The sequence below is a fragment of the Otolemur garnettii genome, unplaced genomic scaffold (assembly GCF_000181295.1).
Source record: "Otolemur garnettii isolate 467f Iridium unplaced genomic scaffold, OtoGar3 scaffold00029, whole genome shotgun sequence".
Taxonomy (NCBI): Eukaryota; Metazoa; Chordata; class Mammalia; order Primates; family Galagidae; genus Otolemur; species Otolemur garnettii.
This window is the reverse complement of record NW_003852424.1, coordinates 16,785,401-16,812,322: the sequence shown is the minus strand read 5'-3', so window position 1 is coordinate 16,812,322 and position 26,922 is coordinate 16,785,401. Positions and strand designations below refer to the sequence as shown.

At 48.8% G+C, this 26,922-nt stretch overlaps 1 protein-coding gene and 1 pseudogene across 2 annotated transcripts in view; both read left to right on the top strand.

Annotated features, from left to right (window-relative positions):
- The window catches only part of MAP2K2 (mitogen-activated protein kinase kinase 2), a 35,722-nt gene extending 9,019 nt beyond the window's left edge, over positions 1-26,703 (top strand). Inside the window, exons 3-11 of one of the 2 annotated variants that reach the window (XM_003788750.3) lie at positions 6,343-6,489; positions 16,056-16,133; positions 17,327-17,378; positions 17,464-17,588; positions 18,174-18,387; positions 20,668-20,732; positions 21,904-21,965; positions 22,666-22,711; positions 26,351-26,703. In XM_003788750.3, coding sequence (XP_003788798.1) covers positions 6,343-6,489; positions 16,056-16,133; positions 17,327-17,378; positions 17,464-17,588; positions 18,174-18,387; positions 20,668-20,732; positions 21,904-21,965; positions 22,666-22,711; positions 26,351-26,461 — 900 coding nt within the window. In that variant the 3' untranslated portion in view covers positions 26,462-26,703. Of the gene's footprint in view, positions 1-6,342; positions 6,490-16,055; positions 16,134-17,326; positions 17,379-17,463; positions 17,589-18,173; positions 18,388-20,664; positions 20,733-21,903; positions 21,966-22,665; positions 22,712-26,350 lie in introns of both variants that reach the window. The other variant, XM_012804537.2, reaches the window with a different exon arrangement.
- On the top strand, positions 12,638-13,105 carry LOC100956385 (annotated as a pseudogene).
- Positions 26,704-26,922: the final 219 nt, after the last annotated feature.

Genomic DNA, 26,922 nt, shown 5'->3' with positions numbered 1-26,922 from the left:
AAAAAAAAAAAAAATTAGTTTTTGATTCTTTTTTAAAGTACCTGAGGTATTAGGATTGGGAGAGAATTCAGCGACAGAAGGTTGTCTAGCTGGCTGTCATCTTTGGCCAGGACTAGGAGCCATTGGCCAGCCTTCGTAATATGGGTCCTTTTAATCCGTTCACCTGGGAGTCCCGTTTGCCTTTATTGGGTAGAAAGACACAAATAGGAAAATTGCAGTGACAGCAAGGTGTTTAAGACATGGTTGCCTGGCTAGGTATGGTGGCTCACGCCTGTAATCCTAGCACTCTGGGAGGCCAAGGTGGGTGGATTGCTTAAGTTTATGAGTTCAAGACCAACCTGAGCAAGAGTAAGACCTTGTCTCTAAAAATAGCCCATATTGTGGTGTGCATCTATAATCCAAGCTACTTGGGGAGTAGGGGAGCTGAGACAAGAGCCCAAGAGTTTGAGATTGCTGTGAGCTATGATGTCATGGCCCTTAGCCCCAGGGCAACTGAGTGAGATGTCTTAAAAAAAAGGAACAAAACACTGTGGCCTTAATCCAGGGTCTACTGTACTGGTGGATTCTGAATTCCTTTGAAGCTGATAAGGACTTAACAGAAAGCAGACACCCTCATCATCTGGACCTCCAAGGTCAAAGCTTCCCAAGGCCTGTACAGACCCTGCTGTGTGGCCACAGCCCCATAGGATTATTCCAACCAGTGTGACATGTGGCAGGAAAGCAACAGGCTAGTTTTATGAGGCCCAAGAAAACCAGTCTCTGTTTCTACAGCCATGCTTACCTATAAATGTTTTCTTGAATATGGCTCCTCCAGTGTTGTTTGACAGTTTGAAGGAGCAAAGTCTATGCTTTACTTGGGCCAAGAGGTGAGTGAAGAACTTACTATGGGTTTGCTGTTTGGTGTTTCCTGTGCACCTGAGGTGTCTTTGAACTCCCTGTGCTTGCAGCAGGGAGAGTCTTCTGACCTTGCATTTGTACTCCTCTGCTCTGCCCAACTTACTTCTATAAAGATAGTCAGGTGACAGGCCCAGGGACACATAGCTTTGTGAGCTGCCATCTCGAAAATGGTCAAAGCCCCATTAGTTGGGAGCCTGTACATAGTGGGCAAGGTGGAAACAGACATGTCCAGGCCCCTGTGGACCATCATGCCATTTTCCAGGAATCCTCAAACCCTGGTGCTGGTTGGGGTAAACAGTAAGCAGGCCAAGGGCATGCCTGCAAATTTTGGGCCATGCCTCAAAAAAGACCTCTAGGGATGGCCAGGCAGGATCACAGGCCTCAAGTGCCCGCCTCTTCCAATTTTTGACAACTAGTTCATGATGTTTGGAAACACTGTGTAGGCTATGCATATCTGCTGGCCTACACAGTTTATAAGCTGTCAGTTTGTGCTCTGTGACTTAGGATGCTCCTAAGATCATTCTATACTCAGCCCTGTGAGAGTGGCAGCTTGATTCTTCCCTCCTATGTCCTGACATTGACCCATTAGAGCCTCTTCTGTTTTCCTAGTTTGTACCCGCTGACCTCACTTCTGACTCTAGTTCTTCACTCTTCAGTGGAAACCACCTCTAGCTCCTCAGCAGCCTGGCATTTGGTCTGATGCCCACCACCCTCCCTGCTTAATTAGCTGCCAGGACTTGGCAGGGCTTGGCAGTGGTGTGGAAAGAGTGTGAGCTTTGGCATTCTGTGAGGCCAGCCCCAATCCTGACTTACCAGCCATGTGCCACTGGGAACATCTCTGAACCTGAACTTGTTTAATCAGCGACATGGGGACAGTTACACCCATCCCCCAGGGTGGCTGCCAAAGTGAGCTACAGAGCACACAGGTACTCAGGAGCATTCCCCTCCCTTCCCATCTGTCCCTCTTCCATTTCCTCCATACACCCTTAGCAGTGGCGTCCCATCAATCTGGAAAGCTTGTTTGACAAGGCCTAGGTATTACAGAGTCATTAAAACTGAGATCAGGGCCTGGTATGTTGCATCACACTTGTAATCCCAGCACTTTGGGAGGCCAGGGCAGGAGGATCACTTTAGTACAGGAGTCCGAGACTACAGTGAGCTATGATTATAATCAAGTCACTGCACTTCAGCTTGGATGACAAAGTGAGGCCCTGACTCAAAACAATAACAAAAAGTGCTTCAGTGGCTCAGTGCCTGTGGCTCAAGTGGCCAAGGCACCAGCCACATACACCTGAGCTGGTGGGTTCGAATCCAGCCCAGGCCTGCCAAACAACAATGATGGCTGCAAACAAAAAAAAAGCTGGGCATTGTTGGGTGGCGCCTGTGGTTCAAAAGAGTAGGGTGCTGGCCCCATATGCCAGAGGTCGCAGGTTCAAACCCAGCCCTGGCCAAAAACTGCAAAAAAATAGCTGGGCATTGTGGCAGGCGCCTGTAGTCCCAGCTGCTTGGGAGGCGGAAGCAGGGAGAATTGCTTGAGCCTAGGAGTTAAAGGTTGCTGTGAGCTGTGATGCCACTGTACTCTACCCAGAGCGACAGCTTAAGTCTCTGTCTCAAAAAAAAAAGTGCTTCAGTATGAGGTCCTTTTGAAGTATGATCATTACTTCACAGATAAAGTTCCCACTACAGGAGAGAGCATCCTGGGGTTCTGAGGTGATTTGCCTATGGAGGTCCCTGTGGTGGGAGTGCAGTGTCCCATGGGCCCATAGAGAGAGCTCAACTGAGTAGGCCAGGTTGGATAGAGAAACAAGAACTGGAGGGGTGGTTAAAGCCAGAGGGCCATGGTCAGTGTGGGCAAGAGGCTTTGCCTGGGAAAGGCAGCACTAGGTGCTGCACCTCTGGAGCCCGCCATGGTATCCGAGGTCACAGGTCCCATGAGCAGGACTCTCCTCCCACATACCCTGTGGACACACCATTCTCCTTCATGCCTTCCTGCCCTTCAACAGGCAGCCCTTTGTCCCTCCGCCTGGGATGCCCTCCCCCTGCCTTGTCCTTGTGGCAACTCCAGCCCTTCCTTCAAGGCCCAGCCCCAAATGTCACATTCTCTGGGCTGTTCCCCTGAGTGCCTGAGTTGATTGCCCTTCATGGTACTTCTACTAGATTGAGATCCTTTAACCCATTTTTCTTCCCTCCTGACTGAATGTCTCCTCCGTACAGGGACCATCTCAGTCCTCGGTTTTTCTCAGACACTGGCCCAGTCCATAACCAACTCCCTACCCAAGTGTTTGTTGAATCTATGACATTCCTTTTCAGGTACCCACAAACTGTCTCTGCCTCCCTGACAGATTGAATGATACTCTGATTAGCCAAGACACTCTCCCCAAAGCCTCAGGCTCCTCCTCACTTCCCTGTGGGTTCTGGGGTTGCTCCAGATGTTTTATCAGGTGTTTTTATTTTGCATCTCTTGAGAGAATCCTTTGCACGTTTGAAATATTGGAATAAGAACTCAGCGCCTGTAGCTCAAGCGGATAAGGCACCAGCTACATACCAGAGCTGGCAGGTTCGAATCCAGCCAGGGCCTGCCAAACAACAATGACTGCTATAACCAAAAAATGGCTGGGCATTATGGTGGGCTCCTATAGTCCCAGCTACTTGGGAGGTTAAGGCAAGAGAATTGCTTGAGCCCAGGAGTTGGTTGCTGTGAGCTGTGATGCGAGAACACTCTACACAGGCTACAACTTGAGACTCTGTCTCAAAGAAAGAGAGAAAAGAAATAATGGGATATGGGCAGTGCCTGTGGCTCAGTGGGTAGGGCTCCAGCCCCATATACCGAGGGTGGCAGGTTCAAACCTGGCCCCGGCCAAAATACAACAAAAAAATAGCCAGATATTGTGGCAGTCACCTGTAGTCCCAGCTACTTGGGAGGCTGAGGCAAGAATCGCTTAAGCCCAGGAGTTGGAGGTTGCTGTGAGCTGTGATGTCACAACACTCTACTGAGTACGATAAAGTGAGACTCTGTCTCTTAAAAAAAAAAGAAAAAAAATATTGGGATAAATTCTATGATAATTTCCTCTGTCAACCTGAACTCAAGTAGAAGGAGAGTTAGAATCCTTGGTAGTGGCCTGAAGCTCGTCATTGCTAACTGGACTCAGTGTGGTGTCTTCATCCCAGGGGTGGGAAGTGGGTATCCCCTGGCCTGGGTCTTGGGAAAGGCTAGTACTTTGCCATGGTATGATTTGGGTGAAGGAGGGAGTATTCTTATCACAGCTCCTACTATAACCCACTAAAAAACACTTGTTCAACTTGGTTTTATTTATTTATTTTTATTTTTTGAGACAGAGTCTCACTAATAGTGAGACTATTGGACTCATGCTATAGTGCGGTGGTGCCATAGCTCACAGCAACTTCAAACTATTGGGCTGAAGCAATTCTCTTGCCTCAGCTTCCCAAGTAACTGGGACTATAGGCATCTACCACAACACCTAGGTATTTTTAGAGATGGAGGTCTTGCTTTTATCAGACTGGCCTTGAATCTGTGAGCTCAGGGCAGTCCACCCACCTCAGCCTCCCAGAGTGCTAGGATTACAGGTGTGAGCCTCCACATCTGGCTAGTTTTATTTTTTTGAGACAGAGTCTCAAGCTCTCACCCTGAGTATAGTGCCATGGTGTCATCTAGCTCACAGCATCCTCCAAATCTTGGGCTTAAGTGATCCTCTTGCCTCAGTTTTTCTGTTTCTAGTAGAGACAGGATCTTACTCTTGCTCAGGCTGGTCTTGAATTCATGAACTCAAGCAATCCACCGGCCTCGGCCTCCCAGCGTGCTAGGATTATAGGCATGAGCCACCACACCCAGCCCCCTCATTTTTTTATTTTTATTTTTATTTTTTTTAGAGACAGAGCCTCACTTTATCACCCTCGGTAGAGTGCTGTGGTGTCACAGCTCACAGCAACCTCCAACTCCTGGGTTTAGGCGATTCTCTTGCCTCAGCCTCCAGAGTAGCTGGGACTATCGGCACCAGCCACAATACCGGGCTATTTTTTTGTTGCAGTTTGGCTGGGGCCAGGTTCGAACTCACCACCCTCAGTATATAGGGCCAGCACCCTACTCACTGAGCCACAGGTGCCACCCCGTTTTTTTCTTCTTTTTTACTTTTTTTTCCCCTTTTTTTATTTTTAAGACAATCTCTCACTCTGTCACCCAGACTAGAGTCCCATGGTGTCATCCTAGCTCATAACAACCTCAAACTCTTAGTTCAAGTGATCCTCCTGCCTCAGCCTCCTTAGTAGCTGGGCCGATAGGCACCCACCATCATGTCCAGCTAATTTTTTCTGTTTCTATTTTTATTAGAGACAGGATCTTGCTTTTGCTTAGGCTGGTCTGGAACTCCTTAGTTCAAGTGATCATTCCACCTTGGCCTCCCAGAATGCTAGGATTATAGGCATAGCCACTTCACTACGTTCTTCATCCCAAGAATTTATTGGGAAGTAAGTTACATACCATATAATGTATCCCTTTTAATAATTTTATACACTTTAAAGTTTGTATTTTAATTGTACAGTGTGTAATTCAGTTCAGTAGTTTATAATATATACACCACATTGTGCATCCATTACCACAGTCAATTTCACAATATCCTTGTTGCCCCCAAAGGACACCTCATTCCGCTGGGCGCCTATAGTTCAAGGTTAGAGCACAGCCCCATGCACTGTGGGTGGTGGGTTCAAACCCCTGGGCCTACTAAACAAAACAAAACAAAAATGCTTCCTTTAGGCCAGGTGCAATGGCTCATGCCTGTAATCCTAGCACACTGGGAGGCCCAGCCAGGTGGATCGCTTGAGCTCACAAATTTGAGATCAACCTGATCAGAAGCAAGAACCTGTCTCTCCTAAAATAAAAGAATTGCTTGAGCCCAAGAGTTGGTGGTTGCCGTGAGCTCTGACGGCACACTCTACCCAGGGCAACAGCGACAACCACGAATCCACTTCCCATCTTTGTAGATCTGCCTGTTCTAGACATTGCACATAAATGGAATCTCACACTGTGTGTCCTTCTGTGTCTGCTTTTCTCACTGAGCACGATGTCCTCAAGGTCCATCCACATTGTAGCCTGTGGATGGCCTCCTTCCACTTAACGGCTGAATGATACTCCATTGTGTAGATGGACCACTTTGTGTGTGTCTGCTCATCTGTGAGTGACATCTGGGCTCTTTCTACCTTTTGGCTACAATATTTTGGTGAATATTGTGGACAATTTTCTGTTTAGGTGCATATGCACACTTCTCTGGGGCAGATACCTCAGAGTTGGATTCCCAGGTGGCTCAGTTTATCTTCAACATTGTTGAGTGGATGCCTCCAGGGCAAAGGGCCAAAATACCCCCTTCTACCACACCCCTACCTCCTGTTTCTGGGACCCCTAAGTGGCCTAGTTTTGGCATTTCTTCCTGGCAGCTGATCCACCTGGAGATCAAGCCAGCCATCCGGAACCAAATCATTCGAGAGCTGCAGGTTCTGCACGAGTGCAATTCACCATACATCGTCGGCTTCTACGGGGCCTTCTACAGTGATGGGGAGATCAGCATCTGCATGGAGCACATGGTGAGTACAGGGGTACCCTGGAACTTGGAGGCCAAGGCCTCAGAATCCCCAGACTCATGACCAGTTTTGCCCAGGACCAGGAACTTACCTGGAACAGAACAGTGTTGGAGAAAAGTCTCCCTATGTGGATCCTCAAAGCCCTTGTCCTCAGAAGCTACAACTTGAGACCAGGCATAGTGGCTTGCAGCTATAATCCTAGCACTCTGGGAGGCCAAGGCAGGTGGATTGCCCAAGCTCAGGAATTTGAGACCAGCCTGAGCAAGAATGAGACCCCATTTCTAAAAATAGCCGGGTATTGTGGCACGCACCTGTAGTCCCAGCTACTCAGGAGGCAAGAGAATTGCTTGAGCCCAAGAGTTTGAAGTTGCTATGAGCTATGACGCCACAGCACGCTACCAAGGGTGACAAAGTGAGACTCTGTCTCAAAAAGAAAAAAAAAGAAGAAGCTATAACACACCAGTTACCAAGGAATCCTTCTGGGACACACAGTACCCATATAAAAGCACGTGTGTATGTAGATGCATTTGGGGATTTTTGTTTGTTTGTTTGTTTGTTTAGCAGTAGGGACTCACTGTGTTGCCCAGGTGGTCTCTAACTCCTGGGCTCAAGTGATCCTCTTACCTTAGCCTCCTGATGACTTTTTTGTTTCATTTTGTTTTTTAGGGTCTGGGTCTCTGTTACCCAGGTTGGAATGCAGTACTGCAATCATAGTTCACTGTACTCTTAAACTCCTGGGCTCAAGTAATCCTCCCACCTGAACCTCACTAATAGCTGGGACTATCTGGCTTATTTCTTAATTTTCCAAAGAGATAGGTCTTCATATGTTGCCCAGGCTGGTCTTAAAATTCTGGTCTCAAATCATCCTCCCAAAGTACTGGGATTATAGGCATGAACTATCACCCCTGGTCAGATATCTTTGTTTTTTTAAACATTCATACCCTCTATCCAACTTTGCTTTTTCACACAGTATATCATGAATATCATTCCCTGACAGCATGAAGCAAGATGCCTTCATCCTTCTACTCACTGTGTAGTGTCCTGCATGTGCATGGACTGGCATGGGAGCATTGAGCACAATGTGTTCCCTAGCTGGGGACAATTTAGATGTGTCGAGGCCCTACTCCATCTGGAGTAATGCTACATTGGGTGTCCTTGTACATGAGCAAGTACACCTGTGGGGTGGAGCCCCACAGTGGCGTTGCTGGCTTCACGGTCATGTGCAATTAAAAACTGATCACTGGGTTGGTGCCTGTGGCTCAAAGGAGTAGCCCCCCCACCCCCGCTGGAGGTGGCACATTCAAACCCAGCCCTGGCCAAAAAACAAAAAACAAAAAAACTGATCACTGTTGCCAAATTGCCCTATATGGAAGATGTGGCAACCTGAGCTATTTTTTTTTTTTTAAGTGATAGAGTGATAGTTTATTGAGGATGGATAGGAAAGCTTCCAATACAATGGAAGGGGTCCCTAACAGGTTGCCTTTCCTTTTGTTTTTTTTTATTTTTTTAAGACAGTCTTGCTCTGTCACCCGGCTAGAATATAGTGGTTTGATCATAGCTCACAGTAGCCTCAAAGTCCTGGGCTGAAGTTATCCTATTACCTCAACCTGCCAAGTAGCTGGTACTACAGGCATGTACCACCATATCCAGCTAATTTTTTCTCTTACTGGTAAAGACGAGATCACACTTTTGTTTTGGCTCTGAGTCTTGCCTTGCCTTGCTTTGCCTTTTCTTTTTCTCTTTCTTTCTTTTCTTTTTTTTCTGAAACAGAGTGCCACTTTGTTGCCCTTGGTAGAATGCTGTGGTATCATAGCTCATAGCAACCTCTTGGGCTCCGGTGATCTTCTTGCCTCAGCCTCCCAAGTAGCTGGGACTATAGGCACCCACTACAACATGTGGCTATTTTCAGACATGGAGTCTCACTCTTGCTCAGGCTGGTCTCTGAACTTCTGAGCTCAGGCAATCCACCCACCTCAGCCTCCCCCATTGCTAGGAATACAAGTGTAAGCCACCATGCCTGGCCTTAGCTCTGAGCTTTTCAAGGAAGGCCTGTGTTTGCCCCCCCGCCCACCCCAGACCTGTGCCTTAGGGTTCCCATGTACACCCTTGTTAAGACACTCTGGTTTTGAAGCCCAGATGTGGGTGGGATTGAGTGTAATGAAAGCAGAAGTGGTCAGAGCCTATGGCCCCAGGAGGAAATGCCACCGACCACCTTGCCAAACTGACCCCATCAGGTATCAGACACCCATTGCATACTACCACTTGCAAAACCAGGGTGGCACTTGACCTCAGGCATGTCAGCCTCAGTTCTACCTTATAAACATGCTGCCCTTTGACAGTTTTGTAATAAAGACAGGAAATGAATTTGAGCAAGGGCCCCATTTTGGCCATGTGATCTGAACAAGGCAGTGTCTTGGCACTAAACCCCTTTTCTCACCTGGGAAGGGAGCATTATATCTGTACCCGCCTTGCAGAGTCATGGTGTAGGTGAGAATCAAAGGGTGACATGAAGATGAGGAAACACTTTGTGGTCTGAGGTGGCCCCTCTGTGTCCCCTCTGTGCTGCGGTGCCCTCCCCCTTCTCTCCCTTGCTCGGGAGTTCTGCATAACCCTCTTAATGTTGCAGAGTTAGCTCTCAGGCCTCCTGTACCCCATGCAGAAAAGGGGGATCTTTCTGTTCTTAGTTTAAAACAGTGCTTCCCAGAGTGAGTGCTGGCACTGAACCCAGCAAGGCACCACCTGTACCACATGCAGGAGGAGACAGGCGCCATCCTGACTATGTTTGTTGGCCCATTATATAGATGCTCTGAGTTCAGGTTTTTCCTGCCTTTTGTTAAAAGATTTTTTTGTAGAGATGAGGTCTTGCTATAGGTCCCCAACTTCTGGCCTCAAGTGATCCTCCTGCTTCTGCCTCCCAAAGTACTGGGATTATAGGTGTGAGTCACCATGCCCAGCCCCACTTTGCTTTTATAACAAGCTGGGGGCAGTGGACTGTGCATACAGCACACAAATAAATAATACTCGTTCAACTGTGGCCCACATGCCCGTGATTTTTTCTGATAGGATCTATGATCTAAAAAAAAAAAAGTGTAGGTGATAAAAGGCACATTTGGCAGGCCTATGGTATCATACCGAATGGGGGAAAACTGAAAGACTTAACACTGAGGTCTGTTACAAAACAAGGTTACCCACTTTCTTTTTTCAGCCAGGGCTGGGTTTGAACCCACCACCTCTGGTATATGGGGCCAGCGCCCTACTCCTTGAGCCATAGGCACTGTCTTTTTTTTTTTTTTTTTTTTTTTGAGACAGAGTCTCACTATGTTGCCCTTGGTAGAGTGCTATGGCATCACAGCTCTTAGCAACCTCAAACTCTTGGGCTTAAGCGAGTAGCTGGGACTACAGGCACCCACCACAACACCCAACTATTTTGTTGCTGGTGTTGTAGTTATAATTGTCATTGTTGTTTGGCAGGCCCAGGCTGGGTTAGAACCTTCCAGCTCCAGTGTATTTGGTGGCGCCCTACCTAGCTGCTGAGATATAAGCACCGAGCCCTTTTTTTTTTTTTTTTTTTTTAAGACAGAGTCTCACTTTTTCACCTGGGTAGAGTGCTATGGTGTCTTAGCTCACAATAACTTCAAACTCTTGGACTCAAGCGATCTATTGTTCAGTATTGGAAGTTTTAAGTTCAAGTAATCAGATAAGAGAAAGAAATAAAGGACATTCAAATGAGAAAGGAGAAAGTCAAATTATATTTGTTTGTAGATAATATGAAGACACTAGTGCTATTGCAGTGCTATTCACAATCAGCAAGATTTGGAATCTGCTCAAGTCTCTATCAATGTGTAAAGAAATTATGGTGCATAGACACAATGGAATATTATACACCCACAAAAAGAATGGAATCCTGCCATTTGCGGCAACATCAGTGGAACTTGAAAACATTTTGTAAAGTGAAGTTAGTCAAGCACAGAAAGACAAATCTCACATGTTCTCAGTCACATGGGAGCTAAATATTAAAAATAATTGGTCTCATGGAGATAGAAAATAGAATGATGGGCTCGGTGCCTGTGTCTCAAGCGGCTTAGGCGCCAGCCTCATACACCTAAGCTGGCGGGGTTCGAACTCAGCCCAGGCCTGCCAAACAACAATGATGGCTGCAACCGAAAAATAGCCAGGCGTTGTGGTGGGCGCCTATAGCCCCAGCTACTTGGGAGGCAGAGGCAGGAGACTCTCTTGAGCCTAGGAGTTGGAGGTTGCTATGAGCTGTGATGCCACGGCACTCTACCCAGGGTGACAGCTTGAGGCTCTGTCTCAAAAAAAGAAAAAGAAAATAGAATGATGGATAACAGATGCTGGGAAGGATAGTGGGAGGATAAAGTGATAGTGGTTAATGGATACAAAAATATAGTTAGGTAGAATGAACCATATTTGATAGCATAACAACATGACTGTAATCAACAATAAGTTAGGGTATACTTTAAAATAACTAAAAGAGTGGAATTGGAATGTTCTTAACACCAGGAAATGATAAATGCCTGAAGTGGTAGGTACCCAAATACTTGATGTGATTAATTAATGTTGTATACCTGTACCAAAATACCATGTGTACCCTATGAAGATATAAAACTATTATGTACCCATAACAACTAAAAAATAATTTTAAAAATAAAAAAACTAAAAATATTTTAAATATGATAGCTCACACCTATAATCCTAATACTTTAGGAGACCAGGTTTACAGGATTGCTGAAGCCAGAAGTTCAAGACTAGGCCTGGGCAACATAGTAAGGTCCTATTTGTACAAAAAAATTTTAAAAATTAGCTGGGCATGGTAGCATGCACCTGTAGTCTCAGCTACTTGGGAGGCTGCAATGAGCTATAATTGCACCACTGCACTCCAGCCTGGGCAAAAAGCAAGACTCAAAAAAAAAATTTATTTTTAACATGGAGGTTGTTGATTGTAAACTAAGGGTTGAATCTTCACCAGGGAGTATCTTGGGCACGTGCAGCGTGTTAAAATAGGTTTTAGTCATTGTCCTTGGAGCTGTAGCTGTTTCCATGTATTTCTACCTCATCTTCATTTTGCATTTTTTCTAGTCTTGTGACATTCTACCTAGTCAGTGTCCCTGTGCTGTCATGCTGTTGTTCCCTGACCTAAGGGGAAGTTTCATCTCTACACAAGGTCTGTGTACAAGTTTGTCCTTGTTTCTGACCTGATAAATTCTAGCCCCGGCTTTCAAGCTAAGACTTTTAGATTATAAGGGATCTTCTAATTATATTATTATTATATGTTTGTAATATTACATGACAATATATATATCCCTATCACTAACCATAATATAATGAATGTCTTATACAATTCAGAGTTGATGTGTTAATATCTTTATGTTAATATAGTAATAATAATTTTTATAAGCAGTATAGATTTGGTACAGAAAGTTAAACCCCACATGGGCAGTGCTTGGCAGTGACTGGGGCTTAAACCAACAGGGCTGGCTGTCTCCCTATAACCTGAATCTATTATTAGAAGAATTCTGGGGGTGGTGCCTGTGGCTCAAAGGAGTAAGGCGCCAGCCACATATGCCGGAAGTGGCGGGTTCAAACCCAGCCCCGGCCAAAAACTGCAAAAAAAAAAGAAGAAGAAGAATAATTCTGGGTAGGAACCCAGTGGGCTTTGGTGTCTTACAAGGAAGAAGAGCATTATAGGCAGTTTACTGAACACTCAGGGTCACCTCTTGGCATTTCTTGGGGTCTAATGAAATTTGCTAAAGAATGTTCTCCCTTGTTCTATCTTAATGGAATATCACACATGTCCATTAGTAAGGGCATGATTAAAGTAAAGTCCATTGAGTAAGGGATACTATGACCAGGCAGCTGGCTCATGCCCATAATCCCAGCACTTTGGGAGGCTGAGGTGGGAGGATTGCTTAAGGCCAGGAGTTTGAGACCAGTCTGAGCAAGATTGAGACCCTGTCTCTACAAAAAATAGAAAAATAAGCCAGATGTGGTGACTTATAACTGTAGTCTCAGCTATGTGGAAGGCTGAGATGGGGGAATCTCTTGATTTCAGAAATTTGGGGCTGCAGTGAGCTGTGAGATGATAGCAGTTCACTGCAGCCTGGTTAACAGAGCAAGACCCTGTCTCACAAAAAATAAAAACAAAAGAATGTCCCCGGCCATCTTAGCAGCTGGTCTTGGTTGGGGGCCGTCCCACATCTAGGGTAGGAAGATGGTGGCCGCAAAGAAAACAAAAAAGTTGCTGGAGTCGATCAACTCAAGGCCCCAGCTCATTATGAAAAGTGGAAAGTATGTGCTGGGGTATAAGCAGACTTTGAAGATGATCAGAAAAGGCAAAGCGAAATTGGTCATCCTCGCCAACAACTGCCCAGCTTTGAGGAAATCTGAAATAGAGTATTATGCCATGTTAGCCAAAACTGGTGTTCATCACTACAGTGGCAATAATACTGAATTGGGCACAGCATGTGGAAAATACTACAGAGTATGCACACTGGCCATCATTGATCCAGTGACTCAATCATTAGAAGCATGCCAGAACAGACTGGTGAAAAGTAAATCATGTACATTTTTTCTTTAATAGAACTTGCTAGAGCTTGTTTTAAAAAAAAATAAAAAGAATGGTATCAGGCCACTTTGCAGTGGCAAAATGAAATATATGTGTGCCAAGTGAGAAAATTCTCAAAATTTGAGAATGAAAGTGGGGAGAGTAGAAAATATGCATAATGTGACGTCATTTATATATTTTTTAAATTCTGTATTTCCAAATGCATAGAAAGATCTAAAAGAAGAGAAGAATATCAGTCACACTTCAAAGGAGGAACTGATGAGAGATCAGAGGATTATTTATTTGCATTTGAATTCTTTAGGCCATATACCATCAGGCCTGTAATTCTAGCACTTTGGGAGGCAGAGGTGGGAGGATCACTTGAGCTCAGGAGTTTGAGACCAGCCTGGGCAAGAGTGACAGCCCATCTCTACTTAAAAATAAATAAATAGGACTCTTTATAAGAACAAGGCATTCATGCTAAGCAAAATGAGATCCCATCTCTACTAAAAATAGAAAAACTAGCTGGGTATTGTGGCAGGTACCTATAGTCCCAGCTACTCAGGAGGCTGAGGCAAGAGGATCCCTTGAGCCTAAGAGTTTGAGGTTGCTGAGAGCTATGGTGCCATGGCACTCAACCTCAGAGTGACAGAATGAGATTCTGTCTCCAAAAAAAAAAGAAAAATGCATTCATGTACTACCTGATTAATAAAAGTACAATTTCAAAGACATTTAAGGCTCGGTGCCTATAGCTCAACCGGCTAAGGCGCCAGCCATGTACACCTAAGGTGGCGGGTTCGAATCCCCAGCCTGGACCCGCTGAACAACAATGACGGCTGCAACCAAAAAATAGCCAGGCGTTGTGGCGGGCGCCTGTGATCCCAGCTACTTGGGAGGCAGAGGCAGGAGACTTGCTTGAGCCCAGGAGTTGGAGGTTGCTGTGAGCTGTAATGCCACGGCACTCTAGGGGGACAGCTTGAGGCTCTGTCTCAAAAAAAAAAAAATAAAAAATAAAAAATAAAATACACACCCCACACATACAAAATAAAAATGTACAATTGTGCACAAAGAATATAATTTGGGGGCTCAGCAGCACCTTTAGCTCAGCAGCTAGGGCACCAGCCACATATCCCAGAGCTGGCCTGTTCGAATCCAGCCCAGGCCTGCCAAACAACAATGATAGCTACAACCAAAAAAATAGCTGGGTGTTGTGGCGGGTGCCTGTAGTTCCAGCTACTTGGGAGGCTGAGATAAGAGAATCACTTAAGCCCAAGAATTGGAGGTTGCTATGAGCTGTGACACTACGGCACTCTACCAAGGGCAGCATAGTAAGACTCTGTCTCAAAAAAAAAAAAAGAGTGTAATTTGGGAGCCTAGTTGCAGTATCTCCCATACCACATCCTGTTTCTGTGATGCAGGCAGGTTCTTTACCCTGCCCTGCTCGGGTTTTCTCAGGTGCAGATGAAGGGCTCTCAATCGGGCCATTCTGTCCCCCCAGGACACACATGGCACTGCATGGAGACATTTTGGTTGTTTCAACTAGGGTGCGATTTTGGCATGGAGTTGAGTGGACACTGCTCAGTACTCTGCAGTGGCCAGGATGGCTGCACCCAAAGAACAGTTTGGCTCTGGTGTCCAGAGTGATGATACCCTAGCGCAGAGAGAAAGATGCTCTTGCCACGAGGAGGTGTTTGCGTTAAGTCATGAGGCTCTAAGCACAGTGCCAGCCCTACCACAACCTCCCTGGAAATGTCCTTTCCAAATGTCCTTTCTCAACATCCTCATGCAGCAAATGTTTATTGCCACTCTAAGAATATAAGGAGCTGTAGTAGGAAGTAGGGATTAGAGTTTTAAAAAGACTTAATTTTAAGATTGATAAAACAAAAATGAAGAATGTAGAAAATTCACATCTTAACCCTGTTTATGAGTGGGGCCAGGCAGCACCTTGCCCAGACCAAGCTGGTTGGAGTACCTGGTCTTATGGTTCCCCCTGGCCTTTCTGAGATGTGGCCACACCTGTCCTATCCCTGTGCATCTGTCCCTTCATCTCTTCAGCTGGCTGAGTGTGCTTTGGAGGCCTCAGAGTGTGCTGGATTTCCTAGAACTCCCCACAGATTTTCTCATAAGTCTCTGGAGTGGGGTGACCCAACATCCCAGAGTTCTGGGGCCTCTCTCCCTGCCTACTCCTGCCAAGTGAAACACACTTACCTCTGGTGTCCTCAAGGTGGCCAGAGGGTATGTCTGGGTGCCTCTACCTCTGCAGAAGCACATTGGGCCACCCCAGAGAATCCCTAGATTTTGGTCTCCAGGTCTCTTGCCAAGGCAGCTTAGGTAAAGCAGATTTTCGGTTTCCTGGTTCATCTGGTGCGTTTGGGGCAACACCCAGGTGTCAAGGGGGTGCCACTGGGATGACTCAGGTCCAGGCCCTTTACAGGATGCCCAGCACAGCAGGTAGGAGATGTCAGGATAATAGGCCAGGGGGCCAAGGTGTTGTCACTTTTGCAGGGTACATGCCCTCGGGCAGGTCCCACTCTGCCCCATCTTTTCTCACAGGGATGGGGGTAGGGCAAAGACAGGCAGGTGCCTAGACATGAAGCCATAGCCATCAGGCCTAAGCAAGTAAGCCCCAGGAGGGAATCTGGACCTTCCTCAAATCCTCTCCCCCAGTCTCCAGTGACTCTTTGTCCTTATATTCCTCTCCCCTTGGCCTGCTAGGAATGAGCCAGGAAGTAGTGCGGGCCCCCGGGTTGTGTGTACTTCTAGCTGGGTTTTGGCAGAAACTAGGGCAGAACCCCTGTCCCAGTGACCTCAGTAAGGGAATACAGTGGCACCCTGGGCCCCATACCTTCCCTGCCATGATGCGGGTTTCACTCTGTTTCCTCCAGGGGAAACAGACTCCCACCTTACTGAGAGCACAGAAATGCTTCATTTTGATGCCTCTCACTGTGGCCCCCCCGGGGAAAGGAGGCTGTCCCTTCCTGACTGGCCACTTTGTCCTTTCCCCTAGGATGGTGGCTCCCTGGACCAGGTGCTGAAAGAAGCCAAGAGGATTCCTGAGGAGATCCTGGGGAAAGTCAGCATTGCAGTAAGTTTGCCCTTTTGCATCTCTAGGGTTCAAGTGGCCCCAGCAAAGAGGGTGGCCAGGGCTACATGCATCTGCCACAGGGTCTTGAGCAAATGATGTCCCTGCTGGGGCTTCAGGTCCCCTACCGGGACTCTCCAAGGTCATACTCCTGTCCCCATTATGGTAGGTGGGTGCCAGCTGAAAGGGCATGTAAGTGGAATGTGGGATACCAGACCTCTGATTGCACTCTCTTCCCTGCTATGAGTGCTTCTGGAGGCCGATGGACAGAGCAGGATATGAGATCGAGATTGAGTAAGATGCTGGCAATCCAGCAGGATCCAGAAGTGAGAGCTGTTGTCAGTACTGTTGTCGTTACTTGCTTTTATTTTTGTTTTGTTTTGTTTTTTGAGACAGTCTCAAGCTGTCGCCCTGGGTTGGGTGTCTTGGTGTCAGAGCTCACAGCAACCTCTAACTCTTGGGCTCAAGTGATCCTATTGCCTCAGTTTTTCTATTTTTAGTAGAGATGGGGTCTTGCTTTTTGCTGAGGCTGATCTCGAACTCATGAGCTCAAGCAATCCACCTACCTTGGCCTCCCAGAGTGCTGGGATTACAGGCGTGAGCCACCGCACCTGGCCTGTTGTCGGCCTTTTGTTGTTACTTGTTTTACTTCTGGGAATCTCCTTTCCAGGGTATAACTTAGTCAAATAAACTCCAGAACCTTAACCTTTTGGTTTAGGGCAGCAGTTCTCAACCTGTGGGTCGTGACCCACAGGAACTGCATTAAAGGGTTGTGGCATTAGGAAAGTTAAGAACCACTGGTTTAGGGGGATCTTAGCACCGGCCCTGGTCAATTGACAGTGCCTGTTTGGCTCAATGCGGCTGAACCCACTGCCCAGCTGATACCCAGATCCCTCACTGATGGGACCTTGGTCTGCTGTCTTAGCTCCTGTGTGCCTTGGCCCCGTCTGCTTTGAAACAGAGACCTTGGTAGTGTCTGCCTCTCTGATGGGTGGGTGGTAGTGTGAGAATGACTGAGTTGAGGTCAAGCCACAGCACTCTGCCCCACCCTGATGAGCTTAGTGCAACCGGAAACAGGGCTCCCTCAGCTGGTCCTACATTCTGTGGTCACTCAGGTCTGGCCCTGGGCCTGGCCAGGGTAAAAGGCTCTTCGTGCCTTTGTTCTGCTGACCTCTCATTCCATGGTTCCCCTGCAGGTCCTCCGGGGCTTGGCGTACCTACGAGAAAAGCACCAGATCATGCACAGAGGTAAGGAGCATCCTGAGCCCTACCCAGAGTGCAACAGGGTTGGTGGCAGGCATCAGTCTCCTCCTCCTGACCTGTCCCTCCACAGATGTGAAACCCTCCAACATCCTCGTCAACTCCAGAGGGGAGATAAAGCTGTGTGATTTCGGGGTGAGCGGGCAGCTCATCGACTCCATGGCCAACTCCTTTGTAGGAACTCGATCCTACATGTCTGTGAGTTTTCAGGTTATGTTCTAGGCTCTTCTCCCTTTCCAGTCAGCTCTGCTCCCTTCTGCAAAGGTCTTCAGAAAGCCCTGTCCCATTGCTCTGCTTTCTGTTTGTCCTGGTTTCTCTTTTCTGTTTAAATTTGATTTCCATTACCACCTCTCTGGAAGTGCCTACCTGGTTCCTTTCTATTTGGTGGTGAAAATCTAGCAGATGAAGGCACTTGTTAAATTTTTGGACCAAGAAATTGGACTCAGATGTTTAGGCTATGATGGGAGTCCAGGAACCTGCCTAGTTGATAATAGGAGCAGGTTCTGAGGAGTTTATCTTAGACTGGGGTGGAGAAGGAAGCCTTCCTGGCCCTATTGGCTCCTCGGAAGCCACAGTCTTAGCACCAGCTCCCAGTCAGAGCCAAGGGCTCTTCAGCATGCACTGCGAGGAGGGTGTGGGGCTGGTGAGTGGAGAGATGCTCATCAGCCACACAGGGTTGGCTGGAACTTGGATCGAGGTAGGCCTGTCCTCCTACCACCTTCAGTGTCTGTCATTCTCTAGTCCCTGTCCCCTGGCATCTTTCTCTGCTGCCTCTCCCAACAGCCAGAGCGGTTGCAAGGCACACACTACTCGGTGCAGTCTGACATCTGGAGCATGGGCCTGTCGCTGGTGGAGCTGTCCATTGGAAGGTACCCCATCCCCCCACCCGACGCCAAGGAGCTGGAGGCCCTATTTGGCCGGGCCGTGGCCGATGGGCTGGAAGGAGAGGCCCACAGCATCTCGCCTCGGCCGAGACCACCTGGGCGCCCTATCAGTGGTATGGTCTGAGTCTGAAACTTCCAGTCTGGATGGTGGTGACCTATACAGGGACTGGTTTGCCTGAGGATGGCAGCTGCCTCCCCTCTGGCCCTTGTCAGCGCCACCTGTCCATCCGGGATGGTCCTAACTGTGGCCAGCAGTCCTCAGATTGTCCTGGGGTTTCTGGGGACAGAGCTGGAAGCAGCAAGTGCCCCAAACCTGTTATGTCCAGGGCAGCTGCACCTGTTGTTGCCAGCTGGCAGGATCAAGAAGCAGGAGTGGTCATTCAAGCCTTACTATGTTGGTTAGATTTTCCAACATTTTATCCATGAAAGTGCTCAAAAATGTACAGCACAGTGGAAAGAGTTGCACACTAAATACCCTTACCTCCCCCACCATCCCAAGACCCCACAGTTAGCCCGCTGCTATACCTAGGCCAACCTTCCAGGCAGCCCTAATGTTGAGAAGAATTCAACTCTGAATTTCCTTAGGTGGCTTATTGGATTGAGCCCCAACACACAGAAGGCATAGTTAGGAGGGAGCGGAAGGCCCCAGGCCCCCGGGACAGCTGGGCTCCCGCAGAATAATCCAGGGCTCAGAGCAGGTGCCTCATGAGTGGAGAGCTCCCAGACACAAGAAGTATTCATACTAGACACCCTGATGACCATTCGGAGAGTATGAGGGGAGGTCCCAGCCTATGGACAGAAGCACAAAACAGCTCTCGGGCACCTGTGATTTTTAATTTTTCTTTTAAAGTCAGGAGATGGGCAGAGTTAAAGTCCAAAGGACCATGTAGTGGACTGTGGTTAGTTGGTTGGTTTTATAACAACTTTACTAAAATATAATTCATATGCCGTGCAATTCACTCATTAAAAGTACATAATTTGGCCAGGCACTATGACTTGCACCTGTAATCCCAGCACTTGAGAGGCCAAGGAGAGTGGATTGCCTGAGCTCACAAGTTTGACACCAGCCTGAGCAAGAGTGAGACCCCATCTTTAAAAAATAGCTGGGCATTGTGGTGGGTACCTGTAGTCCCAGCTACTTGGGTGGCTGAGGCAAAAGGATCACTTGAACCCAAGAGTTTGAGGTTGCTGTGAGTTATGACACCACAGCACTCTACCCAGGGTAACCAAGTGAGACTCTGTCTCAAAAAAAAAATAGTATACAATTTGGTGGGTTTTCGTGCACTCACAGTGTTGTGCAACTGTGACCTCTGTCTAATTCCAAATCATGCTCATTACCTCAAAAGGAAGCCCTGTCCCCATCAGTAGTCACTCCCCATCCCCTCCCCCGTCTCCAGTAACCACAAATCCACTTCCCATCACTGTGGACCTGCCTCTTCTGGACATTTCACATAAATGGAATCTCACGCTGTGTGTCCTTCTGTGTCTGGCTTCTCTCACTGAGCACAATGTCCTCAAGGTCTGTCCATACTGTAGCCTGTGTCAGGGCCTCCTTTCTTTCTAAGGCTGAGTGATATTCCCATGTGTGGAAGGACTGCGTTGTGTTTATTCACCAGTGAATGAACATTGAGGTTGTCAGATAGTGATTTTAGTAGTATTTTCAAGTTTGGTTCCTTCCTTTCAGCCACACTACTTGAGTATCTTAAACTCACCCAAAGGAGTGTCTTCCCATGTCTTTGTCCTCAGGCTTGTTTCCAGCCCCTCCCAGCCCCAACTGCCAGGTGGTGTCAAGGCCCCTTTCCCCAGGGTGAGGATTCATCCCTGCCAGCACTTCTCCCGCCCACATCCCCAGCAGGCCCATTTCATCCAGGACAGGGCAGAGGTGAAAGTTCAGCTGCCAACCCCCAACCCTGGATCCCAGACATGAGGCAGCCACCTCTGCCAGGCACCATCCTTAGTGGCACTCAGGGCTTGCCATTGTCACCACCAGCAGTTCCATGCAAGGTCATGCTGCTGTCCTTCCCTGCGGTCAGTGCCATCCCTCCCCCCACCCTGCCAAAAGCGGGGGATGATAACTTTGGCACTGCCTGTAAGCAGTGCCATGCCAAATGTGTGACTTCTCACGAAACACTCGTGTTCCTTTTAGCTTTTTGTTGTTACTGTTGTTTTAAACTCACAAGAGGCACAGAGAGAATTTATTTTCCCAGAGACATAAGCTCAGGCGTGAAGTAGCCAGGGAGCCTGTATCCCATGTCTTATATGCCTGTCTCTAGCTGAGGTTGTACTGGGGAGGAGGGTGCTTGGCCGTGTTCAGCATCCACAGACCCTGACCTCCAAGAGCAGTAGCATGACTGCCTGCCTGTCTCACACCTGTGTCTGCCCCTCCCCAGCAGGTCCTGGGCTGGACAGTCGGCCAGCTATGGCCATCTTCGAGCTACTGGATTACATTGTGAATGAGGTTTGTACTCGGTGCCCCACATGTTGTTACCCTAGCGGTATCCCACCATTCCTGCTGGGTTGCATTACCAGAAAGAAGAAAATTGGACCATTTGTGGATTTGGGGGTGGAAGGGGCAGGAGGAGATCTAGAATACTCTTTCCAGTAGGAGGTTGTCAGGTGTTGACACACGTGTCCTGCCTTCCTGCTGCACTGCATAAGCCCAGCTCTCCCCAAGGGGGGTTTACCCAGAATTCCTGTTCCAGCCCCCTCTCAAAGTCCAGAGGGAAGTGTGTGCCTATGGCCTAGGGCTGAGCTCTGTAATCCAGTCTCTTCCCCTGAGCTTTGTGGAGTCCATAGACATGAGCTCATAAATAATCCTCCTCACTTGTAAAAAGATCCAGGTAGGGCTCTTGTCTCTGATCAGGAGGTAGGGAGGGCCTAGGAAGAACAGGAGTCCCTTGCCACAGCTTTCCAAAAGGATCCACAGGTCACAAGGGTACATTTTCCTGAGTGCACACTATGGTTCTCAATGCCTAGGGCAGGAGGGTGATGTTCTCAGAGAGCTATGGCAGGGGGTGGGAGACAGCACCACCCTCAAAGCCCTCCCTATTAGCCCCATCATTAGGCCAGGACCCTCCCGGGCCTTCTGTGGGCTTCTGTGTGTCTTTGGTGGCCCTTTGGAGCTAGGGTGGAGAAGCAGGGCAGCTGACTGCCCACAGCCCTGGGCTTGGCCTGGGGTTGGGTGTCGAGGTGAGCAGCTCTAAGCTGGCTCAGTGACACGATAGAAAAGGGTGGAGTAGCCCTGGTGACACAGCTCTCCCTGCACCTGGCAGCAACGCCCAGGCTCAGAGTGCACGTCTTCCCACCCCCAAGCGGGAAAAGCCTGACCCTGCACAACAGCAGTTATTTCCACTGCCACCCCCCACCTCAGGAACATGAATGCTGGGCCACCCTCTCCAGCTCAGACCTGTGGCTCATTCTGAGATAGCCAGTGTCACTCGGGGCAGGTGACACAGGTGTTCCTGCCCATGGATGAGCGTGAGCCCTGTCCTCCATCCCTCAGCCAGCCATTGCCCCTAACCATGAGCTCCTGGGAAACTGGCTCTGGGTAGGCACAGGGGGGTGGGATGAGCTACAAGAGGTCCTCACAGCATCCCTACATATATACATCTATCTCTTCTCCCCTACAGCCTCCTCCCAAGCTGCCCAACAGCGTGTTCACCCCAGACTTCCAGGAGTTTGTAAATAAATGGTGAGGATTTGGGCTCAGGCCTGGGAGGGTGGGGTGGGTGTGTGTCTGATTCCAGGCTGGGGCACCAACAGTCCTGGCTGTGACCCATGTGTGCCATTCCTTCCAGATCCCAGGCAGGCCTGCTTGTCAGAACCCAGCCCAGTGGCAGAGTTTAATGGTATACCTGGGCATCCTGGGAAGCCAACACCCTTTCCCTGCTGGGCTGTGTCCCTTGCTGCACTGGGGCTCATGACATAACTTAAAAGTTGAAGTCAGGCTTCTAGTAGCAAAGGTGCCACAGGCCCTTTGCACAGACCTGTGTCAGGCCATGTACATGTTTTTATGTCTGTGCAAGGGGTCTTTATGTCTGAAGAGCCACCGTTTAGTCTTGAGGTGATTCAGGTTGCTGCCTTTAGATAGTTCTGCTTCTTTTGAAGGAGAAAGTTCTATTTTGACATTCTCAATCCCAGGCTTGGGGTTTTTATTAGAAATTTAGCTGTGGTTTCTGCCAGGCTTCTACCAGACCAGGCAGGCAGGGGATTCCCACCCTCTTTCCCTCACCCTGATGCACCCAGCACCAAAGGGCAGAGTTGGAGCCTTTGATCCCAGCAGGGACAGGATAAGCTTCTAAGCTACAACTCAAAACACAGGTACCCCCAGTGCCCCTGTTTAACTACCTGTCTCATGTCCTCCCCTCTCTGTCCCTCTTTGGGAACCCCAGCCTCATCAAGAACCCTGCAGAGCGCGCAGACCTGAAGATACTCATGGTGAGTAAGGCCCATGAGGTGTAGGTGGGGGCTTTGGGGTCCTGTTGAGGACCCTCAAAGGATCTTCCTCGTCCATTAGCAGGGGCCATCCAGGCCTGGCTGCCCAGCCCCAGATCCTGGGGGACAGGTGTTTGCTTGGGGTCACCCATGGGCTCTAGAATCTGGCTGCCCCTGCCTCGGACCTCGTGAGCATCTGGACGTGGCCTATAGCTTGTGGGTACCTTTCCCTGTGTCACCAGAGATAGTGATGATCTTCCCTGTTTTGCACACCCTGGGTGGGCAGGTCTCTCTCTCAGGCCTGGAGTAGTTCAGCGTCCTTAAATACCCCCTTCTCTTGCTCTTCCTCCTCTCAAACTTTGGGAGGTTGATCTCCAGGCAACCAGATGCTTTCATCCTGGTCACACCCCCATTCAGCAGTTTGGGGCATCTGCCCCCATGAGAGCTGTTCCCAGTGTCCCTTTTAATTCACGCACTCTAGGGCAATCCCAGGACTCTAGAAGGCTAAGGCAGGATGATCACTTGATCTGGAGAGTTTGAGACCAGCATGAGCAAGAGTGAGACCCTGTCTCTACTAAAAATAGAAAAATTTGGCTAAGCGCTGGCCACATACACCAGGGCTGGGAAGTTCAAACCTGGCCCAGACCTTCTAAACGACAACAACTGCAACAACAACAAAAATAGCTGGGCATTTTGGTAGGCGCCTGTAGTCCTAGCTACCTGGGAGGCTGAGGCAGGACAATCGCTCTCAAGCCCATGAGTTTGAGGTTGCTGTGAGCTGTGATGCCACAGCGCTCTACCAAGGGCAACATAGTGACACACTGTCTCAAAAAAAATAGAAAAATTAAGGCCAAGTAAGGTGGCTCACACCTGTAATCCTAGTGTTCTTGGATGCTGAGGCGGGTGGATCACTTGAGCTCATGAGTTTAAGACTAGCCTGAGGCTCGACACCTGGGCTCAAGTGGCTGAGGTGCCAGCCACATATACCTAAGGTGGTGGGTTCGAATCCAGCCCAGCCTGCCAAAACAACAATGACGGCTGCAACCAAAAGATAGCTGGGCATTGTGGTGGGCACCTGTGGTCCTAGTTACTTGGGAGGCTGAGGCAGGAGACTTGCTTGAGCCCAGGAGTTGGAGGTTGCTGTGAGCTGTGATGCCACAGCACTCTACCCAGGGGGACAGCTTGAGGCTCTGTCTCAAAAAAAAAAAAAAAAAAAAATAGCCTGAGCAAAAGCAAGAACTTGTCTCTACTAAAAATAGAAAAACTGAGGGAAGAGGATCTCTTGAGCTCAAGAGTTGGAGGTTGCTGTGAGGTGTGATGCCACAGCACCCTACCCAGGGTGACATCTTAAACTGTTTCAAATAATAATAATGAGGCTCTGGGCCCATAGCTCAGTGGTCAGGGTGCCCGCCACATGCACTGGTGCTAGCAGGTTTAAATCCAGCCTGGGCCTGCTAAACAACAATGACAACAATAACAAAATAAATAGCCAGGCCTTGTGGAGAGTGCCGATAGTCCTAGCTGCTTGGGAGGGTAAGGCAAGAGAATTGCTTAAGCCCAAGAGTTTGAGGTTGCTGTGAGCTATGTTGCAACAGAACTCTATTGAGGGCAACATAATGAAACTCTGTTTCAAAAAAAAAAAAAAATTAGCCAGTGTTATGTTAGGTCCCAGCTACTTGGGAGGCTGAGGCAGGAGGAACTCTGAACTCAGGAGTTTGAGGTTGCAGTAAGTTGTATTGTTGCCAGTGCACTCCAGCCTAGGTGACAGAGCAAGTCCCTATCATAAAAAGGAAAATAAATTTCACACCCTTCAGTACCCTGAAAGCCCAGCTGTTTGCCCAAACATACCTTTAGCTGGTGAGGACAAAGGAGACAGGCCATAAAGGTGGGCCCTAGAGTCACTTTTGTGAGTGGCCTGCACCTCGGGTACCTTTTTTTTTGAAACAGAGCCTCAAGCTGTTGGCCTGGGCAGAGTGCTTTGACATCACAGCTCACAGCAACCTTAACCTCCTGGGCTCAAGTGATTCTCCTGCCTTTGCCTCCCAAGTAGCTGGGAGGTTCCAGGCACCTGCCACAATAGCCACTATACTTTGTTGCAGCCACCATTGTTATTTGGCAGGCTCGGGCTGGATTCGAACCTGCCAGCTCAGGTGTATGTGGCTGGCATCTTAGTCACTTTAGCCACAGGTGCTGAGCCACCTCAGGCACCTTTTCACGCCATGTCCACCATCAGCCACCTTAGAACTCCCTTCAATAGCAGACACCTGGATAACTGCTATCTCACACACCTTTGCGAAATGAAAGATGATGCCAGGCACAGCCTGAGGCACATGACTGGCGGTCTAGTCCAGCCCCATGAAGTGATCATCTTAGGGTTGTTGGAATGTGGCATTTTTTTAAGTGTACCACACCCTTTTGTGGGTTCCCACACAGCCTTGCAGGGTTGAACCCCTTCCTGCCACTACTCCCTCTACCCCTTCTCTGCCCCTCCCCAGGACCTTTACACAATACCCTCCTATACCCTGGAGGCCACCTATCTACAGGTCTCCACTGTGGCACCTCCTGAGAAGGCTCTAGGCCACCTCCTCTACTCTGACCCCACACTGATAGCTATGTGTTCCCATCTGCTACATTCTCAATACAAAGTCCAGACCAGAGCCCCGTGTAGGAGGGGTCTGAGTCCATCCAATTTTCTAGAAACCACTGTAGCCATTCCCATCTGGTCAGTGAAGGTCTGACATAGCAATACTAGTTTCTATAAGCAAAGAAGACGGGTGCTCATGTTGAAATAGCTTACTTTGTGATAAGCTTAAAAATTAGGCTCTGTGGGTAACCTTTATAGCCCATGGTCCTAGATAGAATGAGCATTGGCTTTTCCCCCAAACAGATGCTGACCTTTATGGAAATGAGGGCACCCTTGGGGGCTGCAGTCCCAGATGCTACCCTCTCTGAGCCTCACTGGCCCCCTGCCTTCCCGCCATGGTTGGCCCCCTAGTCCCAACACCCTCATCCCATCCCAGAAGGCATCTGTTGCCTTCACCCAGCCCTTCAAACCAGGAACCTTCTAGTGCTGTGCTGTCCCATACAGGAAATTTACATTCATTGATGTGAAGAGAAATTCAAAATTCTGTTTTTGAGCCACCTGAACTGCATTCCAGGGGATTCAGAGCCTCCCGTGGCAAGCAGATGCTACAGTCCCTATCCAGCATCCCTACCTGGGCAGTTCCACCCACAGGGGACAGCGGGCTATATCTGGGGACATTTGTGGTCGTCCTTTGTGGGGGGAGCTCCTGGCATGAGGTAGGTAGAGGCAGGGACACTGCTTAGCACCTGCAGTGCCCAGAACAGCCCCGTCCCAGAGAGTGATTTTGGCCCAGTGTCCACAGTACCGGGTGAGGGGGAAGAGCCCAGCCTTATAGGAGTCTATAGCAACCTGACCCTCACCAGGCTGCGGGGTGGTGGTGTCCCCATCCCCTGAAATTCTGGCTTCCCTGGATTGGTTTCCCTCTCTTGCCTTGAGCAAGTCCTGGGACCAGTGGTCTTTTATCTCTCCTGTGTCATTCCCTGGGCTGGGCAGAGGCTGTTCCTGTCACCTGCTGCAGGCACCAGGGCCTGGCACTTATGGTTGCCCTTCCATTTCAGAACCACGCCTTCATCAAACGGTCCGAGGTGGAAGAGGTGGATTTTGCTGGCTGGTTGTGTAAAACGCTGCGGTTGAACCAGCCCAGTACACCCACACGCACAGCTGTGTGACAGTCTGGGCTTCCTCATCCCACTGGTGACCTGTCCACCATCCCATCCTTGCCTCCCACCCCTTCCTGGCTTGCCCCTCCTCGGAGAGTGCCTGGCCAGGCAGACGCACTCATGGGGATGTGGATTTTTCCTGCCTGACCTGGCCAGGGCACCTCCAGGCCCTGGGGAGGGGTGATATTGCTCATGTTGTCTCAGAACCTGCTTACTTAGGTTGAAAAATACAAAACAGGGAAAGAAAAAGCGATCCGTGCCCTTTGTACTTCTTTATTTGTTTGCTTTGGATCTCAGGCTTCTCTTTAGCCCCAAGTGGTGATGCTTCCCAGGAGGGCAGTCCTGGGGACAGAGAAGGGGGAAGAAAACTGCCTTAGCCCCTTTTGTCAGGGGACAAATCCCTGGACTAGACTTCTAGACACTGGTGGTTTTCTCTGAGGGAAGTACCACCTCGTATCCCTCTGTAGCTG